This window comes from Scleropages formosus, chromosome 20, assembly GCF_900964775.1.
Source record: "Scleropages formosus chromosome 20, fSclFor1.1, whole genome shotgun sequence".
NCBI classification, from domain to species: Eukaryota; Metazoa; Chordata; class Actinopteri; order Osteoglossiformes; family Osteoglossidae; genus Scleropages; species Scleropages formosus.
The window spans coordinates 6,961,109-6,973,815 of NC_041825.1; the positions used below are offsets into that span (position 1 = coordinate 6,961,109).

Consider the following 12,707-nt stretch of genomic DNA (forward strand, 5'->3'; position numbering starts at 1 on the left):
AAAGAGTCTTAAAACTCACCTCTTCCAAACTCACTTCACCCATGATTTCTTAAGGTCATGTCAACTTTGAGATCAGAGCTATAACTTTGAGATATATACAATGTGTATATATATATATGTGTGTGTGTGTGTGTGTGTGTGTGTGTATATATATATATATGCAAATATAATGCACACATTGTATCTTGTGTAACATGTAAGTCGCTTTGGAGAAGAGTGTTTGTTAAATGAATAACTGTAAATGTAAAAATGAGATTGGGGCTCACATAATTTCCTAAAGCATTAAGCTTGTTGTGTCACAATTACTTCAGAATAACACTAGACTTCATCTTATCACATAAGGTTAGCTTTTTACTTATTAGTTCACCAAATGTTAAGGCCACTTCTTGTTAATACACACACACACATTTTCAGAACCGCTTGTTCCTTACGGGGTCACAGGGAACCGGAGCCTACCCGGCAACACAGGGCATAAGGCCGGAGGGGGAAGGGGACACACCCAGGACGGGACGCCAGTCCGTCGCAAGGCACCCTAAGCGGGACTCGAACCCCAGACCCACCGGAGAGCAGGACTGCGGTCCAACCCACTGCGCCACCACATCCCCCTTCTTGTTAATAGGTCTGTATTTAAATTTTTCCAATGTGTAACATCCAGTTCTTGCCACAACATTTACATTTACATTTACTCATTTAGCAGATGCTTTTGTCCAAAGTGACATACATCTCAGCAAAAGTATAACATTACGCTTGGCATAATAAATTATCATGGTAAGTCTTTTTTTATGAAATTGTTATTTTCTGAAATGTACATAATGCTATATTAATTGTTATTCATTCTGCTTTAATGTCTTGTAAATGATACAAGACATATACTTATACTTGTATAATTTACAGTGGTTTTGGAGTAAACTTGGGATGGACGTGGAATGGATATTTTCTCATAATAAAAATTCAGTAATTTTCATATTTAGTCATTTTTACATTCATGTATTTAGCAGATGCTTTTCTCCAAAGCAACTTCCAATAAACTCAATGTAGTGTTATCAGCTCACACGCCTTATTCACCAAGGTGACTTACACTGCTAGATACACTACTTACAATGGGTCACTCATCTATACATCAGTGGAACACACTCTGTGAGTCACTCACGCACTGTGGGTGAACCTGAACAGCATGTCTTTGGAGTGTGGGAGAAAACCAGAGCACCCAGAAGAAACCCACACAGAGAGAACATGCAAACTCCACACAGACTGAGCAGGGATTGAACCCACATCCTCTCGCACCACCCAGTTGCTGTAAGACAGCAGCAGTGCTCCCTGTGCCACTGTGCTGTATGTGAAGTCTGTTTTTTTGAACAAATTATGACCAGATAATGTGGGTTAAGATTTTTAAAGCACATATTTTGTTCAGTCTTTCACTTCATATGTATAGGGCTTATCATTGATATTTATTTCTGTATTCTTTTGATACATTTTTACACACTTAGAAAAATAATTTTGCCATGATATTTTTATTCCCCCGTCCTGGGTGTGTCCCCTCCCCCTCCGGCCTTACGCCCTGTGTTACCGGGTTGGCTCCGGTTCCCCGTGACCCCGTATGGGACAAGGGGTTCTGAAAATGTATGTGTGTGTATGTATTTTTATTCCACTGAAGTCAGTACATGAGCATTCATCATTTCTCACTGAGTAACGTTTTTGACTAACTTTTCACTTTTAAATCATCGTGTGCCAAACATGATCCATTTTATGAGCTGCAACTTTGGTTGAGCACTCATGAGGAACTTGCCTAAAATCAATGAATGTGACTTTTGCCAGGACATTCTTTGATTTTGTGACTTCTATACATTATTTTTGCAGACAAATATGTGTCCCCTCCCCCTCCGGCCTTACGCCCTGTGTTGCCGGGTTAGGCTCCGGTTCCCCGCGACCCCGTATGGGACAAGCGGTTCTGAAAATGTGTGTGTGTGTGTTTTTCTTGACTGCTAAAGGGAAAGAAGTTGAAAAGGTTACATATGCAGGACAGAGACACTTACTCATAGTTTAGCCACATCGGAAAAAGTCCAATTTTGTTCTCTCAACAGGTAATAAACTCAGTGGGACTGTGCAGATCTGGTAAAACCAGACAAGCAGGTAGAGGGCCAACAGCATTTGTCTGAGAGGATTACATCTATGAAAAAAGCAGAGGCTGATATTGAAACCTTTTAAAGGTCATCACGTGGGACTAGTATCTTATTCACTGTTGTTTTTTTTTCTCCCCTTCGTGGGTGTGAAAGCTATGCATTCTAGCTCCTTCTTCCTGATTAGAGTAAAAAAATAAAATGTCCATGCACATGTACTCCCCACCTGAGTCTGACACACCCTCAGGTTAACATGATTGGTACGCAAGACTAAAACATGTTCTTGAAACAGAGAGGTTGGACTGACTGAGCTCTTCAGTAAACACAGAGGAAGAAGGAGATTAGGTAAATGTATCGGAAATTTTCTATACATTTCATAAATACATGCATGTATTCTTATTTTACTTGTTCAGTTCGTTTAACCACAGACAAGCTTCAATAATAATACTTTTAAAGTGGTTTTATGTGCTTAGCAGGCATATTTAGATTAAATGTTACATATTTACATGTTATGTGCATTTGTTTCTTTATTTGTATTTTTCATAGCACAACTTCTATGCGATCAGTAAAGGTCCCAGTAACATCATGGAGCATAATTTCCATTTATATCCCATTTACTTGATGCTCTTGGTACTTGGTGAGTATGTCTGCACTGTGGAAATAAATACAGACAAATACGTATGACAGTACATGTTTAATGTAGTTTTAACACAGTTAAAATTTATACCAGATGAAAATTTAAACTATACAGTCACAGCTAAAAAAAAGAAAAACATAAAAAAATAAAATGCGTATATTTTACATTGTCATATTTCTTAATTGTCATCAAAGGTTGGCTCAAGACACCCATCTCTGCTCAGGTACTTTACAGTCTCCTTATGCAATACTGTAGCAAAAAATCTATTATAGTGAATCATTAAGGATCTAAAAATTTCACTTAGTGTTTTTTCATTACTGACTAAATAGGATAGACACTTACTTGTGACCTGTCATTAGTGTCAGTTGGAATCTGTGAAAATTTGTAACAAAGAATGGTTCTTCTAATTCATTTTTTTCTCATTTTCCTCTGCATGCAAACTTCAGACAGTGGTAAGAAACACATTTTATATATACATTATATATACACACATTTTCTGAACTGCTTGTCCCATACGGGGTCGCGGGGAACCGGAGCCTAACGCGGTAACACAGGGCGTAAGGCTGGAGGGGGAGGGGACACACCCAGGACGGGACGCCAGTCCATCACAGAGCACCCCAAGCGGGACTCGAACCCCAGACCCACCAGAGAGCAGGACCCGGTCCAACCCACTGCACCCCCCTCTATATAATATATATATATATATATATATATATATATATACACACACACACACACACACACACACACACACACACACACACACACACACACACACACACACACACACACACACACACATTTTCAGAACCGCTTGTCCCATACAGGGTCACGGGGAACCGGAGCCTACCCGGTAACACAGGACGTAAGGCCGGAGGGGGAGGGGACACACCCAGGACAGGACGCCAGTCTGTCACAAGGCACCCCAAGCGGGACTCGAACCCCAGACCCACCGGAGAGCAGGACTGCGGTCCAACCCGCTGCGCCACCGCACCCCTCACCATATATATATATATATATATATATATATATATATATATATATACACACACACACACACACACACACACACACACACACACACACACACACACACACACACACACACACACATATATATATATATATACACAATTACAGATTAAACTGAATCTATACATCTATATATATATATATGTATATGTCTTTGAATCAGACACCTAGAGTTCTTTTAAGGCACCAGATTATCATAAATGTGGTGTGGGCTCTATCTTTTGTCTCATCAATGGAATACCCTGTTGTGTGCACTAACAAAATGCCAAAATGAGTACTGTATACCCAGCTATTATGAATGATCATTTTAACTTGTGGTTGTATCACTGAAGAGAATTAGTCTGCATTAAAAGTGGACATCGAAACATAGAAAACTGAAATTATACAATAAAAAAAATGTAATCAAACAATTACAGATGAAACTGAATGCAAAATAAATAAGATCATTTTCTAAAAATACGAACGCAATTATTAGTGATGCAAGGCTGATATCTTCAATTTGTCCACAAAATATTTAAGAGCTGCTTCTTGAGTGATGTGTACTGCATGTTGTGCCATTAAAGTTCCAGTAGGGAAAATTGTCCCCAGCCCCTACAATTATATATTGACTAGTATTTCATTGCCTTCAATATTCAAGGACAAACTGCCAACCAAACTGGTCTATTTGCTACACACCATTTTGCTTGAAGTGCTAGTTCTGGCTGAAATACCACACAAATGTACTTTTCAGTGGAGTTCTGTCAGTATTTAGACATTTTTGAGTGCTTTATCATTAAAACATATCCAACAGTAATTTCTATTAAGAAAACAGGGATCCAGTTATGAGCCTGTTATGAAAGGTTGAACAAATTAATAGACAGTAGATTTGTTTCTAGTGAAGCCCTAGTTACGACTAGGATATGAAAATAGTATTATATACTTGTACCAGCTACTACTGTGGGGACTAAATTATGGCTCATTAAATGAAATCCAATTCTAAGAATTTCAGTTGTAGTATTTCCTTTCCTTTGTCTGAAGGTTATGCAGGCAGCTTTACGCAGGTTTCAATTGATTTTCCAAAGACGCTGCTATAATTCTGCATGACTAAACACCAATGAATTAACACAACATCGGTAAATTAATACTTTTTACACCAGCATACTGCATCCCCCAAAAACATCCATAACGCGCTGCTCGTCTTTTTTGAATAATTTAGACATCAGGATTCAAACTTCTTTGAACCTATGATGCAATAACTTGCATCAATAATTGTGTAAGCTTATCTTTAAAAAAAATTTTTTTGCTGTACAGTACACGTGGAATCCCTGGCACTCATAGAATTAAGGTGGCACTACCAAAATGTCAGATCAGATTTTTTCTTGAAAATACTGGCTGCTACTTGCAGTTTGTTATGTCACGTTAGTACAAGCAAAAAATCAATAAAGTTAACTAGCTTTGACAGCTCTACCAAATTATCTCACTATTAGGTCGTTCATTATTAGGTTGGGAAAGATAATTGTTTTCACGGTGGCTCAATTTTCAGACATTGCATTTGGATAAGTTTATTAGTAACTGAGGTTCTAAAGCAAAGTAGTACGACACAATATTGTTCCCAGGAGACTCTGTTTATTCGATTACACAAGGGACCACAAAAGAGTACCTGTTAAATTAGTACGCAATAAAGAAATAACAGACATGGTCCATACAGAGCCTGAGTGCTAGACCAGAACTAACTGGGCCACAGCATCATGGCAGCTCAGCGATATTTTACACTGAGGGATTACAAATTTGGTTAATCTTAAAAAGTGGTCTGAAGTCAGTGGAGAACATCACAGCAACACCTAAAGCTATATTTACATAGTAAAACTCATAGTTTGGTGTCAACTGATTGGGAGTTTTGTAATTCTGGATTAAATCGCGTCGTGTGGGACATTGGTTCCAATGTTTCGCTTCTCTTGTTGGAAGCATCGTCAGGGAGCTGCGACATCTTGTAAAGGTTGGATGAGAAATGGAGTGTTTGATGAGGGTGTATTTATGGGCGGGAACTATATTTACATTTTTTCATTTAGCAGACCCTTTTCTCCAAAGCAACTTGTAACAGATTCTATATAGGCCTATATGCAAACTGGAGTGCTGCCTGGTGCTTTGGCAGTGATCATCTCTCGTCCCCAGGCAGTGTGCAATCTTCAAAGCAAATTAAAGAACATGTATCTGTTAACTGGAGCAAAAGTAAATGTAAATGTAAAGTAAAAGTGAAGTATATGTTCCTTTAAAATTCACTATTTCGCATTAATGTTTTTATCTTTCTATTTCACAGGGAATCGCAACACCTGTTGTAATAAAGTAAGTAACGACACACTTTATTTTTAAGATGTTGTTTCTAATCTGTAAAGTGCAACACAGAGGAATTTTAGTTTTCTCTGAATCTTTTCAGGTACCTTTCACTTTAAAAACAAAAGAACTATGACTCAGTATGAAATTTTCTATTAATCTTTCCCAGGCCTGAGGATGGAAACGTCACTGTCGAAACTTGGAACAGCACTATTCCACCATATGCTGACTTCCCAGTGAGTTTCCAATTTTCCAAACCTAAGGATGTTTATCTAAATGATAAACAAATGGTTTTTAAGAACAAGTATTTATCAATTTGACCATTTTCAAATACATAATGTCATTTTCGCACCACCATAATGTACACACTGCTTTGTTCAGTCCTCCCAGAAATGTGAAAAAATTTTAGAGAACCTTTACTAAACAGCAGGCATTATTTTATTCTAGAAATATAACATTATATGAAAAAAATGTGTTGTTCATTAATGCTGTTTGAGTGAGGATTCAAAACCTAAGTAGAAGGGTGTCTATTAAATATGTCTAAGTAATGTTCTCCTTTTCTAAGTAACGCTTTTCTTTTTTCCAAGGTGACAAATTACACACTGAAGAATTTTTTACAATGTGCTGGACTACCTACAAACATGTCTCATAGCAGCCCTGAACATATATGGAATCTCAAAGGAATTATAGAAGCAGCTTTAGATGTCTACTCCTTCATGGTAGAGTGCACTAAAAGAAAATCTCTTTTTTAGTCTTTGTTTTATTGCTGGATGTTGCCAAATATCAAATGCATCAGAGCACATTTTCTGTGCATTTTTGAATTTTGTAATAGTTTTCATTTCTTTTTTCATCTGAAGGGAAGGATAAAGATATGTACAAATTTAATTTTTGTTATTTAATATTGTTGTGCATATGTTTTCCCCTCAGAGGTCCACCTTTAGTCAGGAGCCTATTGTGGAAATGCTAGGCACCCTCATTATGAACCCTGATGCCTACATTTTTCATAATGTTGACTTGGTCAAAATTTGGTTCCAACTGAAGATCAGGCCACTGCTTTCAACACTGACCCCACAGTTTTTGTCTTGTCTCAGCACCAAGAACTTCACTTGTGAGACGTATCAGATCGTGTATGTATTATAGCCGCACATCTGTATTTCTGCAGCTGCTGAAATTTAAATAAATTGTGATTTCAACATGAATTCCTGATTGTTTGCAGGGTACAAGAGTTGAACTACCACTTTTCAACCATGGACCCAGTCAGACAGAAGTGGATCTATTTATCTTTTATGTACCCCTTCCTTGCTGGAAACAATTCAGCAGGTATTATTTCATTTATTAAATACTTTAATACATTATGTTTGCTTTATAATGGTGGCACTGTGGTGCAGAGGCTAACACTGGTGCCTCACAGCTGCTGGGTCATTACTTTGGACCTCAGCTGGAATCACACTGCCTGTGTGGAGTCTGTATTTTCTCCTTGTGTTTGTGTCAATTTCCTCACACAGTCCAAAAGCAAGTGAATTATAAGTGAATTACAAGTGTATTTTTTTCTTCTTTGTATATACATAAAGGCTGTGTATCCCAAGGAGACTCCAGTGAAGACTGGCTTATGAAGAACTTTGGGGCATTTTCTGCTATGGCCCGATTTAAAGACTTCACAACTCTAAACATTGTCTTCAATGGAGTATGTACTGTATTGAAGGGTATCTATTTTCATCTGTTTCTTTTAATATCATTTTTTAAGAAGCATGATTTTCTTTACCAAATTTCCCTCTGCAGCTGGAAGTTCTCCATCTACTTACTGCAGAGCAGAAAGCAGAGATTCTTCTACACCCTGAAATTGCAAATCTGGATAACAGTAGCCTCAGCATGATCTTTGAGAGCCTGTTAAACCCTTTCTTAGGAAATCAGCTTCAGAATGGCTCAATATCTATGCATAATATGACCACACCGGCATCCATGTACCATATGACTACACTGGGACCCATGACAACTCAACAAAACAGTTTGAAACAGGTATGGCTTGTATACTGCTAGACTACAAAATGCAAACCAGTTATCAAATCTTTGTCAGTCTTAATATTTCGACAGGTGGTCCCCAATTTACGATGAGGTTATGTTCCACAAAACCCATCATAAGTACAAAATATCGTAAGTCAAAAATGCATTTAATGCATTAATACACACTTCTGCGTGACAGACTGGGAGATGCGGATCGCTGCCACTGCCCAGCATTGCAAGAGGGTATCGTACTGCATATCGCTTGCCAGGGAAAAAAAATCAAAATTCAAAATTTAAAATACAGTTTCTACTGAATGTTTATCGCCAGCTCACCATCATGAAGTCAAAAAAAAAATCGTAAGTCAAACCATCGCAAATCAGGGACCACTTCTATGTGAAAATGACACTCGTATTATAATTACCCATGGTCCCTTTATAGAATGTCTGATAACATTAAAACTGTAATTGCTTACAGGAGAAAGTAAATCAGTAAAATTGATTTAATAGAATTAAGGTTACAAATATTACAGTTACAAGCGTAACATTGTAAGTCACGTTGGAGAAAAGCATCAGGTAAATTAATAAATGTAAATGTAAAATTAAAATACTATTAAATATTACATATTTAAATAAATTACTGAAGGAAGAGCACAGACTTTTCATCTTCTGATTATAGTGGCAGTGTTTTTCCATCAGGGAAATTGAGGGTGATTTAAAATGCCATGGCTGGCTATTACTTAACCAGTTTTCCAGAAGTGTAACTGCAGGGTAGCCTGAGTACCAGTAAAGAAAAATGCACTTCAGTGGGATCATAGAGGGTAGACCAAGGTACTGAGGTGCATATATCAAATTATGTTATAAGTTCAACACAATTTCAGAAAATCACAAAAAAGGAAAATGTAAAAAAAAAAAAAGTTATTGTGGCAGCAAAAGATTGAGCAATTCTAATTTTACATATATATGTATGTATATATATTATATATATATAAAACACTTCCACCATAATCAGAAGAAAACTCTGTGCTAGGTCTTCAGTGGGGTATTAAAAAACAATATAGTAAAATCAGTGATGTATTGAAAGAATTGTGTAGTAAGAATAATATTTTAATCATATTGACCTTAAGACTAATATACAAGGTAGTCTACTTCCCGCTGTATATGTTTATATATATATATATATATATATATATATATAGATGTGTGTGTATGTGTATATGTATAAACATATAAACATTAAAACATTGTAAACATAGAACATACAACATACAACAATGTAAAATCAAAACAGATGTACTCATTGCTGATGGACATAACTTTTTCAGTCAAGCTCTAATTCCAGTAAAAAAAATATATATATACTTCAGAGTATTATTTTTTGCAGACCTTTAATGGGTTCCTGAAATTCCTGAAACCACTGGGAAGTTTTGTCAAGGAATTTGTGTCTCTTACTAAGGTACTGTGTATTGTTTTTATCATTATCATTATCATTATTATTATTATTATTATTATTAGCAGGTATCTTATGATCAGCATAAACATACCAGATTGATTTTTCCCCTCCTCAGGGAAATTTGACAGCCATGAAGAGCACCACACTAACCCAAGCTCTCCTGAACTGGACCTTATCGGAACTTGCTGGGCACTTCGCTGAAAACGTGTCAGCTGGGAATGACATTTTGCCCACCTCAGCTGTATTAATAGACAACTTTGACATAACAAACATTAATGACTGGTTCCAACATGTAGTGGTACCTGTGCTAAAACGATTCCTACCTGTAAATCAAACAGAAATCCCTAACAATCTGACTGCCGTTTTCCACCACCTCTTGTGAGTATAATACATTTATTTAGTACACATAAGTATATTGATTAAACACATATACATATTGATTTATACATTTATTTATATTTGCATTGTTAAGCACAATAATGAGTAAATAATTCACAGAATTTCAGAAGTTACAGAAGGAAGAGAATAAATATCTGACCAAATAAAAGTATACACTGTATAAAAAAGTATAAACATATACTCTGTTCCATAAAGTATTTCTTAAAGTTATGCTCACCTTGTTTCTGCAGCTCTTTAAATAATGACATTGATCCCCAAGTCTCTGGTCCCCCAGATGTTTGTACTATTACGCTGAAAGATTCACAGGAAACCATCTGCTCAGTAAGTCTGTTTTTTTCGACATTATTACGTGTCTATTTCTAATTAACACATTTTCTGTTAATGTTATATGAGCTACTCACCCTGTCACCACTTCAATGGGTCAAAAAATGTTGGACAGTTTCCAGTGTTCCTCCACCTCCACCTTTTATACATTTTCAAAAAAGGTTTTGTTATTCTTAGCCTGAGGGGGGCACGGCGGCGCAGTGGGTTGAACCGGGTCCTGCTCTCTGGTGGGTCTGGGGTTCAAGTCCCGCTTGGGGTGCCTTGCGGCGGACTGGCGTCCCGTCCTGGGTGTGTCCCCTCCCCATCCAGCCTTATGCCCTGTGTTGCCAGGTTAGACTCTGGCTCCCCACGACTCCATATGGGCCAAGCAGTTCGGACAGAGTGTGTGTGTGTGTGTATTCTTAGCCTTAAATATGACACTTTGGAAACTTCAGTATTACATGAACATTATCACAAGACACATATTTAGGTGTAAACTCCCTTTAAAATTATTTAACTACAGTTGAATTTTTTAACTGGTATATGTGACTTCAAGGTGTTGCAGTACAACAACGTTCTATACGGTAGCTGCTCAATTAATTTTTCTGTCATAACAGACAGAGGCAGAGTATTTCAGTTAGTGACCTGTTACATCACAGCAATAACAAATATCACAGGTTTCTAGTCATTGCACAATCTTGACATTTAGATTATTTCGCCATTATAAATGTCCCACAACACATGCCATGTCTCCAGGACACCATGAGGCCCTGCATTTTTCCATTTCATCAGCAAACCTGTTTCATACACTCATCTGCCCAACCCACAAGTAACCACCCTGCTAATACATTCTTACCTAAATAGCTAAGCAAGGTCAGGCAGCAAGTCTTGAGGGGGGTTGCATTGTCAAGGATGATGTCATTTTTTTCATAATAAATCATGATATACACAGCAAAGTTTTGAGGAACATCACATTTAATTAAAGGGTATCTAAATGTTACTTATACTTTAATTTCTGTTATTTATATCTTGTTTTCTTCTTCATTTTAGATGCCCAATGCTCTTGCAAATTTGACTCGCATGTTAAGATGTATCACTCATGCTGATCTGAGCCTCACAGAAGAAAATATAATTGCGTTACTTACTGAACTCTCGGCGGTCCTTAACTCAATGATACAAGACTATTCCTCACTGGTATGTTCTACTATTTTCTCTTTTGAACAGTGTAAAACCTGAGAAGTATAAATGCACTGAGTAAGCAGCACAAGACACATAAATTATATGTATGGGGAATATGTTAATGAAGGTGTCATAAAACATCCACACATCTTAAGTGTCATTTTCAAATTCCATTACAGAATTTCAACAGTGCCGAGCCCCACATTGTAGATGTCTTTGGATGGCTCCAGACAGACAGCTTCACTGAAGAAAACCTTCAAGACGTCTCCTTCATTAGACTCTGGTTCCAGATCAAGCTCAAGCCGCTTTTACCATCAGTATCTAACGAGTTCCTTCTCTGTCTCAGCACCAAGAACTTCACCTGTGAAACTTTTCAAGCCCTGTATGTATGCACAGATATACACTGTCTTGCACAGCTTGGGACTAATTGAAAGTCACCCGGCTACCTGCACTACCCATATGGGTTTCTATGCTGTGCAGGACAGCAGCTGTGTATATTCATAGCATGTTTATTTTGTCATTTGTAGTTGTAGTTGTAGTTCTTTATACACTGTGAAGAAATGCATATTAAAGTTCAACTAAAATATAATCCACTCTACAAAGCTATAACTGCCAATATTTGTGAAGATAAGCAATAACTGTGACGTATAATAAGACTTACCACTGTATCCGAAATCCAACACCCATGTATCTACAAACTGAGATCTTTTCCATTCTTTCTCTCAGTGTACTGGACCTGAGTGATAATATATCACTGATGAATGGAAGACGACAGCTATCAGTCTATACCTACTTCATTCATCCGTTTTTGTCACATTACAACACTTCAGGTACTTAAAAATCCATCTTTAGTCATGTATGTTGGGAGTATATGTGTAATTTTCAAAATTTTAGACTCAGTTTTCCTTTGGAACTTATGATTTCCCCGTTTAATACAAAAGTTTTTTGTTCTTAATTTTAGATCCAAGCTGCATTTCCCAAACAAACAACAGCCTGGACTGGTTGATAAAAAATTTTGGGAAATTTTCAGTCTTTGTGCCTGTACATGACTTTTTTGACATGTACACAAATTTCTCAGCGGTATGTATTTGAAAATACATAAATAAAATAAATAGTTGCGTGGGTAATCCCAGTAAGAGAAAAACAGCATTTCTGACAGTAAAGCATGGATAAGTCAGGTTGGTACAGATACCAGACAACATTCAAAGGCTGACACATTCTTCATAGCATTAGCAATGTTAGCATTCATTTAGCCCTGGTACATTTTTAATTGTACATA

At 37.1% G+C, this 12,707-nt stretch overlaps 1 protein-coding gene across 2 annotated transcripts in view; it reads left to right on the top strand.

Annotated features, from left to right (window-relative positions):
* Nucleotides 1-2,359: 2,359 nt before the first annotated feature.
* The window catches only part of mslna (mesothelin a), a 32,142-nt gene continuing 21,794 nt past the window's right edge, over nucleotides 2,360-12,707 (top strand). For both annotated transcript variants that reach the window (XM_018738620.2, XM_018738630.2), the window contains exons 1-18: nucleotides 2,360-2,462; nucleotides 2,664-2,754; nucleotides 2,949-2,977; nucleotides 3,201-3,206; nucleotides 6,083-6,108; nucleotides 6,266-6,332; nucleotides 6,684-6,815; nucleotides 7,024-7,223; nucleotides 7,313-7,416; nucleotides 7,668-7,780; nucleotides 7,876-8,112; nucleotides 9,479-9,550; nucleotides 9,663-9,925; nucleotides 10,177-10,267; nucleotides 11,300-11,443; nucleotides 11,608-11,810; nucleotides 12,155-12,258; nucleotides 12,390-12,508. In XM_018738620.2, the coding sequence (XP_018594136.2) occupies nucleotides 2,703-2,754; nucleotides 2,949-2,977; nucleotides 3,201-3,206; nucleotides 6,083-6,108; nucleotides 6,266-6,332; nucleotides 6,684-6,815; nucleotides 7,024-7,223; nucleotides 7,313-7,416; nucleotides 7,668-7,780; nucleotides 7,876-8,112; nucleotides 9,479-9,550; nucleotides 9,663-9,925; nucleotides 10,177-10,267; nucleotides 11,300-11,443; nucleotides 11,608-11,810; nucleotides 12,155-12,258; nucleotides 12,390-12,508 (1,962 nt within the window). In that variant the 5' untranslated portion in view covers nucleotides 2,360-2,462; nucleotides 2,664-2,702. The remainder of the gene's footprint in view (nucleotides 2,463-2,663; nucleotides 2,755-2,948; nucleotides 2,978-3,200; nucleotides 3,207-6,082; nucleotides 6,109-6,265; nucleotides 6,333-6,683; nucleotides 6,816-7,023; nucleotides 7,224-7,312; nucleotides 7,417-7,667; nucleotides 7,781-7,875; nucleotides 8,113-9,478; nucleotides 9,551-9,662; nucleotides 9,926-10,176; nucleotides 10,268-11,299; nucleotides 11,444-11,607; nucleotides 11,811-12,154; nucleotides 12,259-12,389; nucleotides 12,509-12,707) is intronic.